The sequence below is a fragment of the Glycine max genome, chromosome 20, assembly GCF_000004515.6.
Source record: "Glycine max cultivar Williams 82 chromosome 20, Glycine_max_v4.0, whole genome shotgun sequence".
In the NCBI taxonomy this organism is placed as follows: Eukaryota; Viridiplantae; Streptophyta; class Magnoliopsida; order Fabales; family Fabaceae; genus Glycine; species Glycine max.
In genome coordinates this window covers 31,068,822-31,093,409 of record NC_038256.2, presented here as the reverse complement: position 1 = coordinate 31,093,409, position 24,588 = coordinate 31,068,822, and the positions used below count along the sequence as shown (strand labels likewise).

Here is a 24,588-nt window from a genome sequence, read left to right as displayed (position 1 = left end):
CTCTTATAATTTAACTTATGTACCTCAATGAGAAGTTTAAATAAGAAAGTGTCTAAAAAGTTTGAGGTGTATAAATAAATTTTAACTTATGAAAAGAGTTTAATTTGCTTACCCTTTTAATTAATTTCATTTTTATTTTCTTGTAAGTATTTGTTAATAAACTTATCTGAATTTGGCCTTAGTAATTTAAGGAGAAATTGTCTTCTTTTTTAAGTTATCTTCTCACATAGTCGCAGTCCTTACAGAAAAATCAAAAATCATATTGTACACTTCACTGCTCCTTGATATTCAGTTATGTTTATTTCACCATCAATTACAAAGAAATTTATTTTAGTCTGCGCCAAATAACAAATAATTATTTGTACTTTTTCATGATATCGGCTTGATTTTGTGAAATAAAATTGATTCTAGTGTTTTTTTTTCCTAATCAACTCTGAGTGTTATCTAAACACACTATAAGTAAGCTATATTATTGTTTTAAGGTAGTTTTTGTACACAATAAAAATAACTAAATATTTTAAGTGTCCTTAAAATATTTACTAAGATTTAAAGAATATAAATAAAAAATATTTATGTTGTTAATATATTAAATAATACACTTTTTAGAGTATTTTTATTCTGTAAAAAATGTTATTATAACTAAGGTGTAAAGGGATCCATATTTTGTTAGTAGCATAACTATAATAGGAAGATGCAATATTCCTTAGAGTAAGAATGAAAAGTTGACCACCGACCCAATGGCAATAGGAGAACGCGGTGTGTGTGTGGTTCATCGTTCATGTCACGTGTCTCCTTTCCTTTGCGGCTATTCGATGAAAAGAAAGTTTCATGCCACGATGAAAAGCAAGTTTCGATATTGTTGTTATAACCAAAAGCTGATGAAATTGCTGGCAAATAGAAAGGAAGAGAGAGTATATAGAAGTCAATATTAAAAAACAGTGTGTAACACCTTGTCATTCATTCATCAAAGCGATAAGAAAAAATACTTAGGAAAATAAATATATTACCTTTAGGTTTTCTCTTAAACCTCCATACCAGAAATATATGGATTCCAAGGCAGATCAGCCCCACCACAACAGCCAATATTATCCAAATTTTGGTCTTTTTCTCCCCATCACCTGTATTTGAAAACAGAGAAATCATATGTTGTAATTATAACCTGACAATCAGGGAAACTTGTGAGAACTTGTCTGAAATTAACAGATATTCTCCTCCCATATGCAATATGGGAAGATTTTCTTATTTAAACAACAAATCAACAACACAAAAAAAAAACAAAAAAAAAAACATTGGATACCAAGCTGCAGTGAAAGAAAAAGAAAAAGAAAGAAGAAAATACCTTTGGGGGGATTATGGGTTATGACAGCGATGCCGTTTTGATGAACAAAGCCATTCACAAATTCTTCGGCCATAGCGAAAAATACTCGCAGAGAAAAGGAAGGTTAAAAAAAATTAGATACGAAGCTGTCGTGAAAGAAAAAAAAGAAGGAAATACCTGAGGTGAATGTGTTGCGGTAAAAACTCGTCCTCAGCAACTTGCGGGCATGGAGTCGGAATCGCCTGCATGAAGGAAGAAACAAAAAGAATAAAAGGAAAAGAAAAGAAGATTCAGAAGAAAAAGAAAATACCTTTGGGGGGATTGTGGGTTATGACAGTGATGCCATTTTGATGAACAAAGCCATTCACAAATTCTTCGGCCATAGCGGAAAATACTTGCAGAGAAAAGGAAGGTTAAAAAAAATTAGATACGAAGTTGTTGTGAAAGAAAAAAAAGAAAAAAAAAAGAAGGAAATACTTGAGGTGAATGTGTTGCGGTAAAAACTCGTCCTCAGCAACTTGCGGGCGTGGAGCCGGAATCGCCTGCATGATGGAAGAAACAAAAAGAATAAAAGGAAAAGAGAAGAAGATTCAGAAGAAAAAGAAAATACCTTTAGGGGATTGTGGGTTATGACAGCGATGCCGTTTTGATGAACAAAGCCATTCATAAATTCTTCGGCCATAGCGGAAAATACTGGCAGAGAAAAGGAAGGTTAAAAAAAATTAGATATGAAGCTGTCGTGAAAGAAAAAAAAAGAAAAAAAGAAGGAAATACCTTGCGGGCATGGAGCCGGAATCGCCTGCATGAAGGAAGAAACAAAAAGAATAAAAGGAAAAGAGAAGAAGATTCAGAAGAGAAAGATAGAGAAAGAGAAAATTGAGGGAGAAAACGCAATAATGGAGAAAACTCAGGAGAGAGAAGAAAGAGTAATGGAGAAGACACGCACAGTTTCGAGTATTAAGCGGAATTAAATGAGTCGTTAAATCTGCCAATTAGGAAGCGACATGTGGCGAAGGCAACAAAAAAAAAAACTCAGGAGAGAGTGATGTGCCATCATTTTCTTCTATTTTCTAAACCTTTTTTGCACCATTTTAATTACTGATTGGTCTTAATTGTCAATTAATCAGACAGTTTTATTATTTGGGCTCATTTAGCTAATTTGATGTTTTTAATCTAATTTCAGGATTTAATGAAACATTGAGCTTAATCCGGATTTTGGTTATGGACTTGAAGAGGGCAAACAAAGCAGCGCTTACCTTAGTTAATTTCTAATTAGGAAATTTCGCAATTTTATTTTATGTTGTTCAGTGTTTATTTCGTTTTGGGCCAGAGTATTGTAATAGGGCCCAGTGACATTGAGTGACTCTTTTTAAATAGCAGCCTTGGGATTCGTGGAAGGCTATTCTGTTATGCTATTCATTATTCAGAGCTTTTGTTTTAGGGTTTTATGTTTTTTGCTTTGATGCTACTATTCACGTAATGCAATTTTACGTTTTCTGCTTCTAATTACAATTTCGTTCTTGCTTCTTCTTCTACTCTCATTTACGTTTCTGTTTCATTTACATTTCTGTTCATTTACGTTTCTGCTTCATGTTTCATTTGCGTTTTCTGTTTGAATCCATGGAAGGCTAGATTTTCTGGTGTTGTTTCCTTTTGAGGACGAAGCCCAACTCTCTTTGAGGTTTGGCTTGTAATGTGGTTTCCTGGCAGTTTTCCCTTCACCAGTTATCCCAAATTCGTGAATATTAATCAGTGCACGCTTCGTGTTCGATTAATTGCCTCTGAGCCTAACTTGCGTTCATGCTTAATGGACGAAGGGCTAACTGGTGTATGTGGTGCTTAATCACGTATTGAAAACCCTAAGTTGATTTTCGCTTAGTAAATTGAAATAGTGTTGGATTAAGTGGTTGACTGTTAGAGACGAATTCTCCATAACCCAGATAAGAGAATGACTTCTGAATCAGAGGAAACAACCCGTTTTTAATATTAGTAGTTTCATATTCCAGTTTACTTGTTCTGCTCTTTAATCACAAAACAAACAAACCGCCCCCCCAATCGTTACTATTACTGCAAGTATATTATGAACATTTGGTTTGTCACTGCTCGTTGGGAAACGACCTAGGATCACTTCCTAGTTACTGCATTTTCATGTTTATTTGATTCGGGTACGACCTCGATCAGAGAGAAGAAAGAGTAATGGAGAAGATACACACAGTTTTCAGTATTAAGCAGAATTAAATGAGCCGTTAAATCCGCCAATTAGGAAGCGACATGTGGCGAAGGCAACAAAAAAATGATGGAGTGAAGAAGGAGAAAGGGCAACGTATAGGAAAAAAAACTACACGCGTCAATCCTACAAAATTTTCAAAATTCCAATTCTGTTAACTGGAACGGGACACATGTCACAGCCTCAGCCATGGGCATTTTAATATATTCCACATACTTCAGTTTTAGTATATCAATATCTATATACTAAAATTGAAGTATGTGGAAAATACTAAAATACCTATGGCTGAGAGCTTGACAACTATCCAATTTTTTGGTTTTTTGGTCAAAATACCCATAGCTAAGAGTTTGACAGCTATCCAATTTTTTTTTATTTTTTGGTCATTTATGCCCCTCCACCTGTTGGTTTGTTTGGTGCCACCTGCCTGTTGTGTTGCCTTTTTTTTTTTTGCCTCGTTGAGATGTTTCCTCTCTCTTCATCTTTTCTTTACACAAAGCCTGAGCATTTTCTGACGCATGTACACCTTTTTTTCCCTAAAATTATTTTATCTTTCCATCTAAACTCACTTTCTCTTTCTCACTCTCTCCGTGGACGTTTCTACTTTCTTTTTCTCTGTGTTCTGAAGAAGTTTTAGAATTTGGTTTTATTTCTCTCTTTAGCCATTTCATCTCATTTTTTCCTTTTTTGTTTTCAGAAGTTTTAACCGTTTCTTTTGGGTTTTTTGTTTGTGTTTCTCTGGTGTTGTAATTTGTAAGTTGTTTATGTGTTTGCATGTGTTGGACATGGATCTTGCTTTTTTGCCTCTTTATTTTGAAGGGAAAAAAGGATTTTTCCTTGCCTACAAATCAGGTTTCGTTTCAGAAATGGATGGGTTTGCTCTTTTTTTGTGTTTAATGTTTAGGGATTTTCATTTTTTTTAAATTATTTTTTACCATTTTTGTGTGCTCCTCACAAACAAAGAACCTTGCATGTATCTGAGAGAGTGAGAGAAGATAGAGAGAATATGAAATGGGTCTCCATCTTCACACTTCTATTTCTCTCCCACTCGCCCCTCACAACCTTCGCAAAAGATGGTAATGTTCCTCTTCTTCAATCTATGTTCTTTCTACCTCTGATGTTTTCAAGTTTTCCTCTTTCGTGCAAAACCGAGAAGTTGTAGGTATGTGGTGATTATCATCCATTTTTTTTTCTTTTCATTTTAACTTTTGTGATTCTAATAACAAGGTTTATTGATGTTTTTATTTATTGTGTTGCTGACTTTATAACTTTATGTTGTTTTTTTGTGGGGAGAGGAATCAACAATAGCAGCAGTGTTCTTTTCACAGACACGGGCAGTAAATGACGCAACAGTAACGTTTGATATATATGATTGTTATGTTGTTTGATATGAAAAATTGTGCATATGAAGTGTTTGTGAAAATTTCTATTGTGACATGTCTCACAAAATTAAATGTTGGGACTTACTGACACTTTCTACCTCTGATGTTTTCAAGTTTTCCTCTTTCGTGCAAAACTGAGAAGTTGTAGGTATGTGGTGATTATCATCCATCTTTTTTTTTTCTTTTCATTTTAACTTTTGTGATTCTAATAACAAGGTTTATTGATGTTTTTATTTATTGTGTTGCTGACTTTATAAATCTATGTTGTTTTTTGTGGTGAGAGGAATCAATAATAGCAGCAGTGTTCTTTTCACAGGCACGGGCAGTAAATGACGCAATGGTAACGTTTGATATATATGATTGTTATGTTGTTTGATATGAAAAATTGTGCATATGAAGTGTTTGTGAAAATTTCTATTGTGACATGTCTCACAAAATTGAATGTTGGGACTTACTGACACTTTGTATGATAAAATTAAAATTATATTATGAAAACAGAGTTTTGGGCCATATAAATCCATATAATATAAGATCGAATGGTTGAACATTTTTCAATAGCAGCCATTGGATCCGTAATAATGGCTTTTCACATGTAGTTGATGACCCATCAATATTATTTTTTAATCTAAATTACAGTTTTACCTGGATAATTTGGGTAATATAGGTTCGTAATAAATGTCAACACACCGATTAGATTAGTGAAGTAAAACTCTAATTCTGATCACAGAATAATACTTTTAGTGTATTTAAATTTTGTCCATATTCCAATATATTTTCTATTTTTTTCCAAATTAAAAAATTGTTTTGTGCTATTATCATGTTTTTTTTTTTTTGGTATACTCATTTACCTTGCTTTTACTATAAGAAAAATAGACTAATTCAAATTATTAGTTTCTTTCCTTCTTCATATGAGCTAATACAATGATACTGTAGACTTTTTTGTATGTGTGTATGTTTTTTCTTCTTCTTTTAGGTTGCTTTAGCATTGATTATTGATGGAAGAACATGATTTATCCCTGTCTTCAAATACATGTTCTATCTCTGGTTCGACCCCACTAGAAACTTCCACGCTTATTCTATCATTTGGAAGCGCCAGCACATCATGTAGGTGATAATAAACAAATATTCAAAATACAAATTTTTGTTTATTAGTAAATAATCTATCAACTAATATTGCAGAGTTCACTTTTCATTGCTTAATTTGCATTCTAGATTATAATATATCTCATATTTATTGCTACTGGATGATACATAAATTAAACAAAACGATGCAGACCTATGTTTTGGAAAATAAAGAAGCACGGATCTACGGAAGATTTCTCAAGCCTTCCTTACATTTGCACATTGCTTAATTGCTCCTTATGGACTTACTATGGAATCATAAAGGCTAGAGAGTACCTCGTGGCTACTGTCGATGGCTTTGGCATTGTGGTGGAGACAATCTATGTTATTCTATTTCTCATATATGCTCCAAAAGGGATAAGGGTATGTAGTATATATTTATTTTTTTTAACAACAAATGTTAATTATTAATATTCTTAGTTTTATTAGCAGAGAAAATCAATATGTACTATATTAATGAATTAATTATATTATAACTATATAAGCCAATTTTTAATTAATTCACCTTACAAAATCCAGTTTATTGTTAAGTGGTGATAGATTAATTTGAATCGGATTTCAGGGTAGAACTCTCATTTTGGCTGTGATTTTGGATGTGGCAATTTCGGCAGTAGCAGTAGTTACTACTCAATTAGCATTGCAAAGAGAAGCTCATGGTGGTGTTGTTGGTGTTATGGGAGCAGGCTTAAACATTGTTATGTATTTCTCACCTCTCTCTGCCATGGTAAGTTTCACTAAATCTTAGCTTGCTATCATTAATTTTCAAAGTTCCATTATATCTCACTATATAATATTTGGAAAATGTTTATCAGGACAAATTCGTTCTAGCACGAAATGTTTTACCACTGCTCACCACCGTTAATTTGCGTCAAAGGATTTGATTACAAAATTGTTCATCTAAACTCAACCAATCACATTTCAGCTTTTGTTTTCTTATAATGTTTGTGCATAAAACTTTCGTGCTACATAGCATTGCTGATAATATTTATACAATTGAATTTATAGATAGATAGTAATTAATACCCATAAGTTTACACACAAATTTAAACTTAGATATATAATTTACCTCTTATCCGACAAAAAATTGATGTGTGATTTGGTTTGTGTTTGTAGGTGCTTAAATTAGTCTTTAAGTTTGAAAACAAGGTCGAATGATGCTGTGAAATTTTTGCCTTAGTTAAAGAGCAAGGATTCTCACTGCACCCTTCAAACAATTATAGCTTTTAGATTTGTATGTGTAGATTCTGTATATGGATTGATCCTCATTCGGTTCTCATTCCTGTATAGTTTATGTCATCTACTCAAACACTGTTTATATCATTGATTTATTTGTATTGCTGCTATATTTTTCTTCTTCTTCTTTATTCATTTTGATATATAGGTTCTGCACATTCTTCCATGTTTTAGTTGGATATATTGGTTCTGCACGGTTTCTTTCATGTTAGAGGATGGCTGATGGAATCCATAAAGATCTTTGTTGCTTTGCGTCTCGGGTATCTCTAAGCCTTATACGAGAACATATACAACATATACAGTAAGATATAATAGATGCTACCAACATATGTAAGATTTCAAAGGTGATATTTTTTTTAAAATTAAAATTACTAGCAATTAACTAATTTCTTTATGTTTCAAAATTGTTCCATTGTTTCACTTGCTTCTTTTTTTTTTTGTTTTTAATGCAGGAGACAATAAGGTTGTCACTTCTTTTTTCTATCTATCCCACCTTGATTGATTTCGGTAACGGATCCAAAAGCTTTGAGATTAGGATTTGATGTGAATTTGATAGCTATTGCATTGCAAGTGAGAATAAATAGTGATACTATTTCCTATATCAGCATGAGTCTTCTATTCTTGCTCTGAATTTCGCTTAACTTGATCTGCTTCTGAATGTAGGCAATTTTTGGTGTATCCCTTCGAATTATTGTTCATATATGGGTCATGAGCAAGAAGGGCCCTCTTTATGTTGCAATGTTTAAGGCAATTGGAATCATCTTTGCAGTCATCATGGGAATTGGCTTTCTTGGTGGCTCTATCTATCTTGGAAGGTATACGTTTCTTTCATGTCTCAATCATAAGAAAAATTGGAGGTGTGTCCACTTATGGACTTATGATTTTATTAATGAGAGCATTTTGTTTTCGTGTGAATGAATGCAATTTAAAAAATACTTTAGTCTAAGGACTACAATTATGAAAGGGGGACCTTTTGTTTGCATGTGTGTGAATGCAACTTAAAAATATTTTAATCTTAGAAGGAATACAATTATGTAACTATGGTTTTGTTTATGTACAGTGTGCTTGGAGCAGCCATAGCGGTTATTGGTTTTTATGCTGTTATTTGGGGGAAAAGCCAAGAGCAAGCAAAGGAAGAGTGTGAAGTCTATGATGACTCGGAATCATACTCGCCGTTGTCCCTCTTTTGGAGAACAAGAGAATGGAGGAATAAAATCATAGCAATCATTTAATTTCTCTAGCTTCAATATAAATGTCTCATGTAATATTTTGAAAACAGATTGCATTAATAAAAAAAATTAGTCATAGTTCGATTGATTTGAAACCTTAGTCTAATTTTCTAACAAGATAATAACAAATAAACAGCTTGAAACACACAACCAACTTATAGTTTGATCAATAAAAAATAATGGGTGGGAAAGAAAGTAAGAATTTTATCAGACATGCTATTTTTCCTGCATTTCACATTCACAATGCATTATTTAATATCTATTTGGCTCAATGTCAGAGAATAAGAATGGGCCATTTTTCTAGCCACTTTACAATATCCTATTGTTGTTTATATATATTCTTTTCTCTATCATGGAGAAGACCCCAAGACATGTAAAATCTATATCTATATCTATATCTATTTATATGATCGATATAATATAATATATGTAGCTCCGAGACATTGACGAAATAGAAACATCATCTCTCGCTCCTAAGTTGTACATTTTTTTTGCTACATAATTAGTACGATACAATTCAATAAAAAATTAAAATTGATTTCTTACATGATTCAATGATTAATTCGTAATTATCAATAATGCAGGTTTGATAACTTGTTGTCTACCGTGCGTCACCTTTGGCCAAATTACAGAAATTGTGGATGAAGGGTGTAGTAGTAAGATCAGCGAAATAAGAAATAAACAAAATATTATGTATAATTGCTATTTTACAATATATGTTGTATTGATCATATATAAGTTAGTTTGATCTGTGAGAGTGAAAGAGAGTTTCATATTGCAATGTAGTTTTCCCTTTTCCGGATGAAAATGAAATCATCAAGAGGGTGTTTGTGTCACTTGATTACGATACTTAATGAGTTACAATTAAATTGAAAACTCATGTTTTGGTAGACTGGATGTATAAAATAGGATATGTCAAGTAGTTTTTCTTTTTTTAGTGGGGTTTGAAAATTTTTATATAAAAAGAATAAAGGGTTAGTCACCTTTTTCTTTTTCAGTTAATTAATAATGTTTCTATTTTTATCTTGCTGATTGCTTCCTGCATTTTTATTTACATAATATATTTCTGATTTTCTGTGTATTTTAGTTATTTATCTTTATATTTATGGGTGAAAAAAAATTATACTCTGAATTCCTTATTTATTGTAATTGAAAATACTCTATCAACTTTAATGCTGAGATTCACACAGGAGACAAATCACGTTGGTAGTGCAATGAAAAATAGAAAATTTCTTTACTTTCTCTTTTTGTATTTAATTAATTGATTAATTAATTATATTATTATTATGTGTTATCATTATTATTTAGTTATTATTGTTTGTTTCATGTTTTTTCACGGGATTTTAAGACATTAGTGTTCTTCTCATTTTTCACGTGAATTTTTTTTGGTGGTGAAGTGAATGACAATGAGAAAAATCCCATAGGAATGGTGGTGAGACCTATTCTTTTGCATTCTTTTAAATTTAAGTTGTTAAGACAATGCAGTTAATAGAACATGAACATGAATTTGAAATTGATAATTTTTCTCTTATTGCACGTAATTAGAGGAAATAGTGTGGTCATTGTTGAGATGTTTGAAATTCAAGTGTTTAAATGTAAATTAACAATTGTTATGTGACCTGACAAATGTAAATATGGAGTAATTTATATTATAATTGACATGTTGTCATATATTTATAAAAAAAAAGTTATTTGACTTATTTGAAATTTCAATTCTCAATTTAATTACACTTTCTTTTTACTTTTTATCCCTTTTAATTTTAAACATTTATTTTGTTTATTATGTTTGAGCCTTATAAGATTCATCTTAATATAGTCTGTTAATTTTGTCTTCTAAAACAATTGTTTTGCATGAACATCAAGTTTTCTTATTCGAGTGATCTATGCGTATGCACATGTTTTAAATTCGCATAAACACTAACCTTTGAAATCCCTAAATCAAGGGACTCATACGTATGCACGGGTTTCAAATTCACATGAACATCAACCTTTGAAGTTTGGTTAATGAGTGAACCGTGCGTATGCACAAATTATTGACCAGTAGATATTGATTAGCCATAAGGAAAATTACAGAGTTCAACATCAAAGTCTCAAATTAAAATTTCTACTATATACGACTCTTCCTTCTTTTTTGGCGAAAACTACGAAAATTAAATCCCACAAATAAAATATTTTCATTTTCCACAGCCATCTATCATTTTCAGAAACGTTCGCATCTTCCAGCAGAATCTTCAATTTCCAGCATCTACCAATATACGGCCAATAACAATTACAAATTAAAATCCCTACTTACCCATCATAAAAAGAAAAATCTACAAAATTAAAAAAAAAACCCAAAACAAATAAAATAAATTACAAACAAAATCATCATCATCTTTTTTTCTTCTTCTAAGTCACACGTAATTTCAATTGAAGATAATACTGTCGGGGCCGAATTAATCGTGATCGTAATCATTCATCAGTGGTGGGTGTGGACGACGCGTTGGGCCCAACCTTCCTCAGCTGAATCCCATGCTTGTGCGACTCATCATCCTCATAAGCATAAGCAAATCCTCCATGACGGGTAAGATCCATCCCCGCAAGCTCATCCTCGGAAGAAATCCTCAACAATTTCAATTTATTCAACCCCCAAAACAAGGGTCCCATGGTCGCACTCACCCACCCAACAATAACCAAAATCTGAATCACGTGCGCCGCCAGCAACTTCCCTCCACCCCTCATGAACAACCCGTGCGCCCTCCCCTCCCCATAAACCTGGCTCACATACTCCTTTTTCGCGAACAGCGCCGTGAATATCACCCCCCACGCGCCACACCCACCGTGTAACTGCGCCGCTTCCAAAGGATCATCGAACTTAACCTTCTCTGCTAATTTGTTGCACGCTATCAGAACCACTGAAGCGACAAAACCACACACGATGGCTGCCCATGGCTCAACGACGGAGCAGCCGGCTGTTATGGCGGCGAAGCCGCCTAACAGCCCGTTGCAGACATCGGTCACGTTCCAATGACCGGATATCATCCGTTTCCCGAAGAGAGTGGTCAACGCAGCAGTTGACCCTGCAAGGGTAGTGGTGACCGCGGTTCTCCCAACCGCGCTCCATTGACCGTAGTAAGTTCCTGAGTTACCGTAGGAAACTAGGATTTTATTAAATGAACCAGGGTTAAATCCGTACCAACCGAACCAAAGCATGAAGGTCCCCAGGACTACTAAGGACGCGCTGTGGCCTCTGAGGGCAACGGCGCGTCCCGCGTGGTCGAAGCGTCCGATTCTCGGGCCTTCTATCAGTGCGCCCCAGAAGCCGGCTACTCCACCAACCATGTGGACTACGCCGGAGCCGGCGAAGTCTATCACGCCGGTGGAAAATAGCCGGTCTCCGGGGGAAATGGCAGAAGCCCAGCCGTCTGCGGACCAGAACCAGTGGGAGACGACGGGGTAGACGAAGCCGGTGAGGAAGGAGGAGTAGATGAGATAGGCCACGAACTGTGTGCGTTCGGCGATGGAGCCGCTGGTGATGCCGGCGGCGGCGATGGCGAAGGCCCATTGATAGAGAAAGTTGCTGTAGTCGAAGCTTTGGGAGGGGAGTTCCTTGAGGCCGAAGAAGTGTTTGCCAATGAAGCCGTTGGAGGGGGAGCCGAAGGCGAAGGCGAAGCCGAAGAGGTAGTAGAAGAGGCCGCCGGCGGCGGCGTCGAGGACGTTGGTGAGCATGATGTTCATGGTGTTCTTGGCGCGGACGGAGCCGGCGCAGAGCATGGCGAAGCCGAGCTGCATCGAGAAGACGAGGTAGGCGGAGAAGAGGAGGTAAGTGTTGTCGACCGCGAAGGCCGTGTCGACGAACTTGTTGTCCACGGCGGTGAACCGGTCGCAGATGAAGGAGGCGGCGGCGGCAGCGTTTGTGGTATTTGGGCCCAGGAGTTGGGCAAGTTGGACGGCGGGACAATCTGGCAGCGACATGGTTATTGGTTGTGCCGCGACCGAAGAAGGTGGTCGAAACGACGGCGTTTGAGGTGGGAGAAGGGAGAGGAAAAGGGTTGGGCGCGGTGTTTAATTAGGGTAGTGTGAACTGTGAAGTGTGTATATATAGAGAAACTGAGAAAGTGGGGACTATGGAAGTCAAATTGTGTGCGCTATCGAAGTGGGGGAGGAGAGAGAGAGAAAGAAAGTGGACTTTTCAAAGGTTCACATTCGTGGAATATAAAAGTTGGAATCACGGTTTCTTTAATTTTTCTTTAACTTTTTACCCACTCTATTCTATAAGTATTTGTTTTTTTTTTTTTTTTGTAATTATTATATCTATACATTGAATTAATCTTCTACTTATTCTACTTTAATTACGTTCCTCTCTCTATATAAACTAAAATAGATATTTTGATAAGAATATTTTTAAATTTATTCTTTAACGGGAACACTATTTTAAAAGACTTTTATTTAGAATATCTTTATAATTTTATCTTCTTAACTTTTTTTTTTTATCTCTTTCAATCTATAATTTTCAATATCTTCCGTTCTAACTTAAATTATCAATAACTAAAATCAACATTATATCACAAAACAAATTATATATCATAAATTTCAAATATAATTTATATGTTAAAAATATTTATTTATTAAGACTTTTAATTATAGTATATTTTTATAGTTATAAGTATTTATTGATTATAAATTTTAATTATTTAAAATGAACATTTATTTTGGACAGCAAACACGCTAGAATAATAGTTATTTACCATATTTTTTCTTGTTTCCCCCCTCTATTCCTTGTGCTTAATCACTCCAATTTTTCTATACCTTTAATGAGAGGACAATATCTCTTGTTTAATTTTTGTTTTTTCTTCTAATTATTTAAAAAACTATATCAAATGTTATTTATAACAATAATGAGGGAAATATCTCTCTTTGAGGTGTAGTCCCATTTTTTAGAGTTTATAGCTGCACAATTTATACATTTTAATTCTTATGAGAAATTACTCATTTTAATTCATATACATACAATGTTGAACACATTTTGGTTCCTACATGTACATAGATTAAAACAAGTAATTTTTAAGTATAAGAACTGAAAGTAATGATTATACAAATATAAAAGTTAAGTTCATTCGCTTATTTCTAATGTTTACTTCCAAGTTCCTAGTTTGATTATTTTTTTTTAAGTAGTATATCTTTGTTAATATAAATAAAATTTCTAAGTTTTATAATGAAGAACAAATTAAAAAATAGTGGTAACATATTTTTTCAACATACATTTTATTATTTATTAGTAATATTTATTAAAATAATAAATTATATAAGCTAAGTACCATTCTGTTGCTCTTTTGTATTTGTGTTTTCAATCTAATAAAACAATGAAGAGATTTGGGATGGGAGACGTAATTTTATAATATTATTTTCTGGTTTGAATCTTTTGTTTTGGAGCTATGGCCGTACGGGCACTGCTAACCTGATGCAAATATGACATCTTGATCTCGTTCTATTGAAAATTATTAATTTATTATGATAACTTAATATTTTTTTTTATGTGACAGTTGTAACAAATTATTGATTATTGATGTCTAAAATCAAAACTTAAACAAAACAGGAAAAAGTTTCATGAAACCTTTGAAGCGTAGATTCGAATATAATTTTTAAAATAAAACATGCTGAAGAAGTTGTATTAATTTTAATTCAATTTCAAAATAGTTTTACATCTATTATTAAAATCAAAATTTTTTTAATTTGTTTTTAGTTTTAAAAAATACATTCTAATTATATCACCACCACACCTTATTGTTGCCACCTCTACCACTACCATTATCACACTATTGTCACGACCATCATCGTCGTTACTATTTAACCATTACTTCCACCACCACCATTGCACTTTGCTTCCACTGTCACGACACCACTGTCATCGTCACCATCACCATTGTTGCTGTTGGATCAAGTGACCATGAAATAATTAAGAAGGGGATGAGGGTTGAACTAATTATTAATTTGCCTTGACTAATTAAAAAACTTATCCTTCTTAATGTTACTAGATTTAATTAGACTTTTACTACTAAGTTAAGAAAGTAAGGAACAAGAACAGAAATTTAACCAAAAGTAAAAGCGGAAATTAAAAGTACATAGCGGAAATTAAAGAGTGTAGGGAAGAAGAAGACAAACACAAGATTTATACTGGTTCGGCTACAAACTGTGCCTACATCCAGTCCCCAAGCAACCTGCAAAGTCTTGAGATTTCTTTCAACCTTGTAAAAACCTTTATAAGCCAAAGATCCACAAGGGATGTACCCTCCCTTGTTCTCTTTGAAAAACCAAGTGGATGTACCCTCCACTTGAATTGATCCAAAAGAGATGTACCCTCTCTTGTTCTCAGTATAACAATCCTCAAGTAGATGTACCCTCTACTTGTACCACAAAGGATGTACCCTCCAATGTGTTGGGACAAAGAATTCTCAGGCGACTAGTCCTTTGAATCTTTGTAAGGGGAAACAAAAGATATCTCAGGCGGTCAGTTCTTTGAAATCTTTTTCTTAAGGGGGAGGAAAGAATCAAAAGAATTCTCAGGCGGTTAGTCCTTTGAATCTTTTGTAAGGGAGAAGAGAGACACAAAAGAATTAAGGCGGTTAGTCCTTCTATTCTTTTGGCAAAGGGAGAAGAGAATGAAAAAGATGAATAGCACAAGTTTTTGAACAAAGAACTTTTCTTGGAAGAGAAAGTGTTGATAAAAAACTTTTTGAAAGATGAAGAGAAATGAATCAGAAATTTTTGTAGAAAGATATTGAAAGATTGATTGAAAGATGTTGAGAGATGATGTTGAAAAAAGATTGAAAGATAGATGATTTATGATAATACAAATTCATGCCATGGTCACATATTCATAATCTCTTGATGACTCAAGTCAAAGTTTGTGACTCTTGGAAATTTCTTTAAAACTAGTTACTTAAAAAAGTTATGACTTTTGAAAAAATCTTCAGAAACAAGTCATTTGAAGAATTGTGACTTTTGGAAATTTATTTTTCGAAATCAGTCACTGGTAATCGATTACCATTAAGGTGTAATTGATTACACATCAACAGATGTGACTCTTCATTTTGAATTTTGAAAATTAAAACGTTTAGAGGCTCTGGTAATTGATTACAAGTATTGTGTAATCGATTACACAAGTTTAAAATAATTTGAAAATATTTAAACATAAGTTGTAACTCTTGAAATTTGAAATCTTAACGTTTTAAAACACTGGTAATCGATTACTACCTTCTGGTAATCGATTACCAAAGAGTAAAACTCTTTGGTAATGATTTTGTGAAAACTTCTTGTGCTACTCAATGTTTTTGAAAAAAACTTTTTTAGTACTTATCTTGATTGAGTCTTCTCTTGATTCTTGAATCTTGAATCTTGATCTTGATTGTTCTTGAATCTTGATTATTCTTGAATCTTGATTCTTTGAAACTTGATTGTTCTTTGAATCTTGAATCTTTGAAACTTGATTGTTCTTTGAATCTTGAATCTTTGGAATTTGCTTAACTCTTGATTCTTTGGCATTATCAAAATAACCTTGGAAGATATTGCTTCCACAGTTGCCACCACCATTTCATTGCCTCTATCGTCGTTGTCACCGCTGCTACCATTATTTCACCCCACTGTTGTTGTCGTTGACACCACCACCATTTTATCTCTGCTACCACCATCATTCTGTCGCCTCCATCGTCGTTATCATTGTCATTGTCACTATTCCATCCCACCACCACCCATAATTTCAATAATCAAACCAATGATTGACCAAGATAAGGCATTCAGTTTGTGTCAATGATCGAACCAATAGGTCACTAATTGACTTACATGACATGTTCTTTATTAGAAAAAATTAAAATTTTATACCCAATCTTAATTTATCCACAATCCTCCCCTTGGATGTGACCCGACTTAGGTTAGTGGGTCATCAGTTTAACTGCAAACCTGATCGGATAGTACTAGGTTGCACCAGGTTCAATGCATGATTAATATGATAGGTAACCTGGTCATGGTCGAACCGACAAGCATAAGAATTCCACCGTTACTACCGTCACCATCCCCATCCACCACCACCACCACCATCGCTGCCGCCACTATTCCTCTCTCATCATTGTTGTCACTACCACCACCACCATTCCACTAGCATCACTATTATCACCACCACCATCACGGTTGTCATTATTTCATAGTAGAGTGAGATAAGATAAAAAGATTGACTAATTTTATTTATCTTTAATTTGTAACATCTTTTTAAAAACTAGAAAGAAGGAATAAATCAAAACTCAAAACTGATTTTGATTTTTTAAAATTTCAAAACTAAAAATGAGAAACTATCCCGAATGGGGCTTCGATATTTAGTTCCTATATTTTTACAACGATTAGTATTTTATTAATTGTCTGTCAATATTTTAGTCCCTCTAAATTTGTTGTCTATTTTTAACCCCTCATTTATTTTTATTACTCAAAATTGGTACCAATATAAAATATATAAGGAACTAAAAATGGAAAAAACAAGGATTAGTTTTTAAAAATAAAAATAAATGAAAGACTAAAAATGGACAATTTTTTTGTTGGTTTGTAGGGACCAATCTCTATAATGTCCTACAGATCAACATCTTGAGATTCCAGAAACAACGACATTCTTTCTTTCTAGTAGTAGAAATCTTTTCAATCAATCAAAGCCAAGAAACCTATTGGTTGAAGCACCTTCAGGTATAAATATTGTTGGAGCATGTTCAACCATCACTTCTTCCAAGATCTTTCTTTCACGTTGCAAAGTGTGCTTAGCCCTGAGAGTTAAGTTCCAATACCAATTAAAGTGACAAAAATACCCCAAGAATGAGAGGTTGAATTGTGTTTTTCACAAATTTTAATTCCTTTCTAATATAAGTTCAAGAAGAGATAGTTTAGAATGAAGAATTGTTCTAAGCTCATAACAAAAATCCAAACAGTTATGGAAAAAGGTTTTGGTAGTTTAGAGCTTTATTTCAAAAGATGTGTTTGATTGGAAATACTATGTTGAAAGGATTTAGTTCTAAGTTCATTTATAAAAGTGTTAACTTGACTTAAAAGACTTATGAAAACAATTAACATATCACAATACAAAAATCAATGCTGAGAGAGAAAAAGAGAAAGAAGATGGTGTACAATGATTTTATACTAGTTCACCCCAACCTTAGGCTACTTCAGTCCTCACCCTTCAAGATATGATTTCATTAACACAATCAACCACTATTGGACCAACAAACCATTGGATTTCAACAACCTGCCAGCAAGCCCACTAGACTTCACACCTAGCCACAGCTAGACCAGCTATATCACTAGTTACAACCTTTGTCAGCCATTTGCTGGAGGATTGGAAACCTGAGGATTTAAATAGATGGTTGATGCAGAATATAGATATGTTAGGGCTTAGCTTACTGAAACTACTCTTGATGCAACGTTAATGATTTTTCTCTATTTAATCTTATTTTAATTACCATTCACATCTACTTATATACTTTAGCCATGATTCCTCACATGAAAGAGCCTAATTTACTTAATTCCTCTCATAATCCCTTATAGATAAACTAGTAGAATTGCATTATTGATGGAGATGCATACAACAAGCTAAATAATACCATTCTACCCCTAGAGATTAATTATTTAGATGCCTTTCTCCAGTTCTTAAGAGATGAACATTTTCCAATGCCTAAACCCTAAAACATAACATGAATATGGGTGATCAAACCACAAACATGAAATTAAGCACAAAAAAGAAGCAATGAAATTGAAATAATCTTAAATATATAGTAAGAGTCACTACATCAAGAGTGTTTGGTTGCTAAACTCCCAATAATGGGTGATTTAGCAATGAAAGGCTTACAATTGCAAAAAGGGTGAAGAGGAGTGAAGAAATGGAGAAGAATAGAGATGAAGGGACGAAATGGCTCCTAATGATTGATTCTCCTTCTTCTTGCATGATCCATAGCCTGTGCTCTCTGTGGGAAGCAAAATAATTTTGTGAAGAACTCCTTTCATATGTTCCCCATTTTCCCCTTCTTTAAAACGCAGCTTTGTGCTGTTATTTTTCGCGACCTCGCGCTAAGCGCTACTTCTCTATGTTGAGCGAGGAGTAAGTGGTCACGCGCTAAGGGCACGACTCGCGCTAAGTGTGCCTTCACATGACATCAAGCTCTCCATGTGGCTTCTTTGCGCTAAGTGAGTGTTGTCCGCTAAGCGACTGCGTCACGCTAGCACATATGGTGCGTTGAGTGAGAGTCTCCAAATCTTCAACTTCTCTTCCAAGCTTTATTTTGTGTTTCTACAACAAATACACCACCAAAACAATATAACTTTGCCAGTTTAAGCACCTACTAGACAAAATTCAGATGGTGTCAAATTCCTAACGATTTACACAAAAAGAAGCAATAAAAGAGGGAAAATTTGACACCTTTTCTATAATTCAATTATAAAGTATACTTATGCACAACAGTTATCAAACTCCCCCAAATTTAAGGCTTTGCTTGTCCTCAAGCAAAAGTAAACTAACTACACTAAGTTAGATTAATGACAATGTTCAGAATGTACCAACCACAATACATGAGATAATTGGATAACATTTCAACAACTTCGATTGCCAACTCTCAAGTTCACCCTTATCAAAATATCATGATAGAGGCATGCAATAATGCCCTTGGAGATAAAATAGGTTAGCAAGTATGACAAGCATCAATGGGGATCAACCATGCTTCATTCCTCACAAGGATGGTGTTTCCCTCAAGCACACAAGTGTCTTGGTTATGAGTGTTTCAATCACAACAACTGAAAGTAAAATTCCCAACTTTTCACATCATCTCATTCAATGCAATCATACATACACAATGTGGACCACTAAGGTCTTTATTAAGCTTGTAATGTGGCCGAGCTAACAAAGAAATCATGGTTTTTCTCGGATTCCAAGCTTAGGTTTTATGAGAGCATTCACCCATTCCTCATTTTCTTGACAAACCATAAACCATTTTCCACAGCCCCAACCTTATTGTTTTGCTACACTTAACAACACACATAATTTATTTGGCACATAGTTGCTTCCAGCTCCTATTTCTCAAAATGAATAAAAGTTTCTCTCTTTCTCTTTTTATGCATAGTTAATCAGTAATACTGGAGCAATTTACTACATATTACAACTCACATTAGCTGTGTGCTGTTATTAATGTCCCTACAACAAAAATTTACCCAAGACAATCCACCAAATTTGGGACAAACTTGTCTTGATCCATGAGTGCTCTCCTATAACCTAAGATAGGGTATACATAACATCATTTGCATTCAGCTCAGGTTTCAACAATAATTTCATTCACATTAGGCTCAACATGGTGCAAGGGATTCATTCATTCACTAGTGATAGGGTAGCTATTTGGCTAAGTAGCTGAAATTAAATAAACAACAGGGCCTTGATCATCTTCACATCATGTACGCATTCCAACAGTTCAAGAATCACACAAAATTGGGAAATTAAAATTAGTCATTCTATCATAGTTAAGGTTCACACAACTCACCCGATACTATGAAGCATTCAGTTCATCATTCCATGATTTCCTATTAGACATGCTAGCCACTTCACTCATGCGCATTTAATTCACACCCTATTACTCACAATGACACATTCTTACGCAATTTATCTCACTCATGCGGTCGATTCAACCAAACATGTTGCAACCAATCAATAATTACCTAAGTATCTATCATGCATCAAACTAAATTAAAACTATTAAATAACTGAAATTAAACTGCCATAAATGCAAGAAAATAAAATAAAGATAAAAATTAAAATAAAATAAATAAGGAAAAATAAATAAAAGTCCTGATCAAGAATGAGCCTTAGTCTTGAGTAGGCCAAGGATCCCAAGCTCCCAGGGCGGCAGGGATGTATGCAACATAATCATCATCAGCACTGGCATCTATGTCACTACCCTCAGCATCATCTCTAGCGCCAGAGGTGTCAGCCCCCCCCCTCCAATAGAGAGAAGCTGGACCCCTGGCCAAGCGACCTGCTCTAAGAAGGTCTCTAGCGTAATCAGTGGCAGCTGAAGGGAATGCTGGAGAGCTGGTGAAGGCTCTAAATGACCAGGTACTAGCCATGGTGGAGGCTTTGCATCATCAGAATGAGTTTCTCTGGTTGGGACGAAGGAAGAGAAGGCTAGCCGGTGGGAGAATGAAAGATGACTGGAGGAGGGGCGACTGGTGGGGTGTTTGGCGTGGCTCGGTGTTAAACAAATGGCCTCAATAACTTAAGAGGGGGGGGGGGGGGGGGGGTGGGGGTGAATTAAGTTTAAAAAATTTTTCCTAACAAATTTTAATTCTCTCTTTAAAAGGAATATGCAGACTTAATATGCAGAAAAGAAGTAATGAACAATTTACTTGATTCTTCTTTAAATATGCAAAGTAAAATTAAACTGCAACAAAGTAAAAGAGTTTAGGGAATAGAGAATTGCAAACTCAGTTTTATACTAGTTCAGCCAGACCCTGTGCTTACATCCAGTCCTCAAGTAATCTACTTGAGATTTCCACTAACTTACCCAGGGATACCCTTCCCTTGTGTTCAGAGAACTTTACAAATCAAGAGGCCCATTGTCTCTGGATTAACAATTGATTGCTTTGAAGTACAGGAGATTGTTTTTCTCTCTTTTAAAGAAGAATGATACAACTTGAAGAACTTATAAGAATCCTTAATGATTTTGCAAGTGTTTCACCAAAGGTTTTCTTGTGAGAGGATAGGACAATGAATGTTCTGAAAAACTCTGAAGAATTTTGAATACAAGTCACATATTTATAGGCCTTTGGTGACCTTTCAAAAAACTTGTGAAGAGTTGTGACTTTTCAGAGTTATTTTTGAAATTTCCTCACTGGTAATCAATTACAGGTATGTGGTAATCGATTACACAGTTATTTTGAGGAGTTATGACTCTTCAATTTGAATTTCAAAACTTTTCATGACTGGTAATCGATTCAAAACTTTTCATGACTGATAATCGATTACAACTTTTTAAATTTCAAATTCAAACTTTTCTAAAAGTTGTTAAAACCATTTTTGCTTCTAGTAATTGATTACAGCCTCTGGTAATCAATTACTAGAGAGAAAAACATATTTTTCAAAAATGAAATATTTACTTAAAACTTAATAAGATATTTGAAAGCTTAACTTTTAAGTCCAAACCTTTGCAACCTCTTTAAGAGATTCTTTTAACATATAAAGGACTATTTGTAAATCGTTTCTCTTGATTTCCTAATCTTGACTTGAATCAACGTTTGAATAGCTTTAATCTTTCGGCATCATCAAAATCTTCATACAGCATATGCACTTACAATCTCCCCCTTTTTGATGATGACAACAATATGAAAACAAAATAACCAATATACAATTTGCAATACGTGCACTTACCCTTACTCCCCCTTAAAGTTGCAATTTATGGCCTCGTTTTAAATAAGATCTACCCTTTAATTTCTCTCCCTCTTTGGCAACATCAAAAAGCCAAAAAGGCTGGAGATAATATAAAAAACTAGAAAAAAATAGCTAGAGCAAGCATCACAATCAAATAAAAAAAAAACTAATCATCAATTGCTAAACAAAAACTAAATATCAAAGCAAAGCATAAACCAACCAAATGCTAAATATCCGAAGCATAAACCAACCAAAATGCGAAATAACTAAAAGCCAAATACAAGGCAGGAAAAGTAAAATATCTAGAAAAGTAAGAACATAAAATACTAGAAATGTCTAAGAATCCACAGGGGGATCAAAGCAACGCCGGATGAAGCTCATGTTGTATTCAAGACGCATGATACAGGAGTCCATGGCATCGAAGCGATCGCCGACATAAGCTCGAAGATCCCGTAGCTCAGTGAGGACTTTAGTCAATAAGGAGGAAGAGGTATCTCATTGCGGTGGTGGAGACGGTGTGCATTCATTGGGAATGAGAGGTGGTAGGTCTTGCTTATGCACCCATTGACCATCCATATTTTTTCGGTATCCGAAAGAAGTAACAGCACCAACACCAATAGCAAAAGATCTTTTAACCTTAACAAAAGGTTCATCCTTTAAAGGAACATTGAAATGCTGAAGAAACAAGGTAACAAGATGAGGATACAGAAGAGGTGCATTGGCCCATAATGCCTTATGCACTCGGTACCTAACAAGATGGGCCCAGTCAATTTGACGACCGGTTTGAAAAGCCCATAACAAGATTGAATCCTCCTCAGAGACTTGAGCAAGATTGGTGGACTTGGGAAGCAGAACTCGACAAAGGACATAATGCATGATGCGACACTTAATGGTGAATGACCCAGCAAGCAATCTACCGGTCATATCAGCATGGTCATTGTAGACCATTTTACAAGCATCATGACTAGAATAGACATGCTTCCAGTCATCAACTAAAGTGTCCTCAAAAGGAACACCCTAACTGCTTAGTTTAGTCAGAGAATAAAATAGAGATTGATAAATAACAATAGGGATTTGATGCACCTCAGAAAAAATGACTCCATCCTGAATTTTCAGATTATTGTAAAAGACTCTAACTAATTTAGGATAATATGGCAATTTCAGAGACATAAACTCAACTAATTAGAATATTGAAACACTTGATAACAATCAAAGGTTTCACCATCAAATAATTCTACATCTAAATACTTAGGATCGAGAATGACACAATTGGAAAATTGGGAATAATACCTTTGATGCTGGTCATAAGAAGAAAACAGAGTTAATGACTCGGGAGATGAAAAGGAAGGAGGATTTGGTGTTGGTGAGTCACCGGATGTGCCGTGGCGGCATTGGCCTGCAGCAGTAGTGGTGGAGGAGGATCCCTTTCTTTTCTTCGAGGATTCTGCCATTTGAGCTTGTTTCTGCAAATTCTGATTGGTGGGCTTTGTAGAGAATTGAAAAAGAAGAAATTTAAGCTTTGTTTGAAGTAATTTGGGCAAGAAACAAGAAAGTTATGGAGATTTGAAGTTTGGAGAGGGAGTGGCGCCATCAAGGAGAGTGAAAGAGAAGTGGGCTGCACAAGGAGAGAGAAAAATGCAGTATTTATAGACAGGGATAAGCTGTAATCAATTATAGTCCATGGTAATCGATTATAGGCTTAACTTGTAACCGCCCTAACCTCTCTGGTAATTGATTACAACCTATTGAAATCGATTACAAGATCCTATTCTATGGTAATCGATTACAGGGAGTGATAATCGATTACCAGACCCTAAAATCATAGATTTTGCATTAAAACTAATTATTTCTCTCTCACAAAACCTACACATTCAGTATAACATTCGTCAACAACAATCAACAATCAAAGTATACAATCAAAATACACATCAAAACTCTCAAACACATTCATCAAAGACAATAAAAAATTTACAAGAACAATCATCAACAACAATCAACAATCATTATAACTATCAAAACATAATCATTCAAGACAATCAAAATTCAAGCAAAAACAATCATTAACCTTCAGTCAACAATAATCATGAAAAGCAAACACAATCAAGAAGGAAAATCAAAAGTTTTTAATAATCATAAGAAAAGAAAATAGTAAACAAACAAATTAACTATTTATCTAAGTCATTGATATCTAGAAGTCCTAATTCTCTTCTAATAGCAAAGAAGGTTTCTTTGGGGAGAGGTTTTATAAAGATATCAGCTAACTGATTCTTTGTGTCAACGAATTCTAGTACACAACCCTTTTTTGAAAATGATCTCTCAAGAAATGATGCCTAATCTCAATATGCTTGGTTATTGAGTGCAAAACAGGATTTTTGGATAGGTTTATTGCACTTGTGTTATCACATCGAATGTGAATATGATCAAGAATTAATCCATAGTCAGAAAGTTGTTGTTTCATCCAAAGTATCTGTGCACAACAACTATCAGCAGAAATATATTCCGCTTCAGTATTGGATAAAGCAACACTATTCTGTTTCTTACTATGCCATGAAACTAGAGTAAAGCCAATGAAATGACATGTTCCACTAGTACTCTTTCTATCATTTTTGCAACCGGCAAAATCAGAATCAAAGTATCCTATTAGATTACAAGTGGAATTTTTAGGA

At 34.4% G+C, this 24,588-nt stretch overlaps 2 protein-coding genes and 1 pseudogene across 3 annotated transcripts; 2 read left to right on the top strand and 1 right to left on the bottom strand.

Moving 5' to 3' along the window:
• The first annotated feature begins 3,504 nt into the window (after nt 1-3,504).
• Nucleotides 3,505-7,910, top strand: SWEET52 (sugar efflux transporter SWEET52). Of its 2 annotated transcripts, XR_005890232.1 has the most exons (5): nt 3,505-6,028; nt 6,199-6,409; nt 6,609-6,770; nt 7,454-7,623; nt 7,732-7,910. XR_005890232.1 is itself a non-coding variant. In XM_041013164.1 (4 exons), the coding sequence occupies exons 1-4, from the start codon at nt 5,955-5,957 to the stop codon at nt 7,547-7,549; spliced, it is 543 nt and encodes a 180-aa protein (XP_040869098.1). In that variant the 5' UTR covers nt 3,505-5,954; the 3' UTR covers nt 7,550-7,910. The 2 variants fall into 2 exon arrangements, 1 of the variants encoding a protein (XP_040869098.1); XM_041013164.1 differs by having other exon boundaries at nt 7,454-7,910.
• Nucleotides 7,911-7,936: 26 nt separating this feature from the next.
• LOC121174266 (WAT1-related protein At3g28050-like) lies at nt 7,937-8,603 on the top strand (annotated as a pseudogene).
• Nucleotides 8,604-10,578: 1,975 nt separating this feature from the next.
• On the bottom strand, nt 10,579-12,834 carry AMT1.1 (ammonium transporter AMT1.1). Its single transcript, XM_003555686.5, has one exon. The coding sequence runs from the start codon at nt 12,460-12,462 to the stop codon at nt 10,960-10,962; it is 1,503 nt and encodes a 500-aa protein (XP_003555734.1). The 5' UTR covers nt 12,463-12,834; the 3' UTR covers nt 10,579-10,959.
• Nucleotides 12,835-24,588: the final 11,754 nt, after the last annotated feature.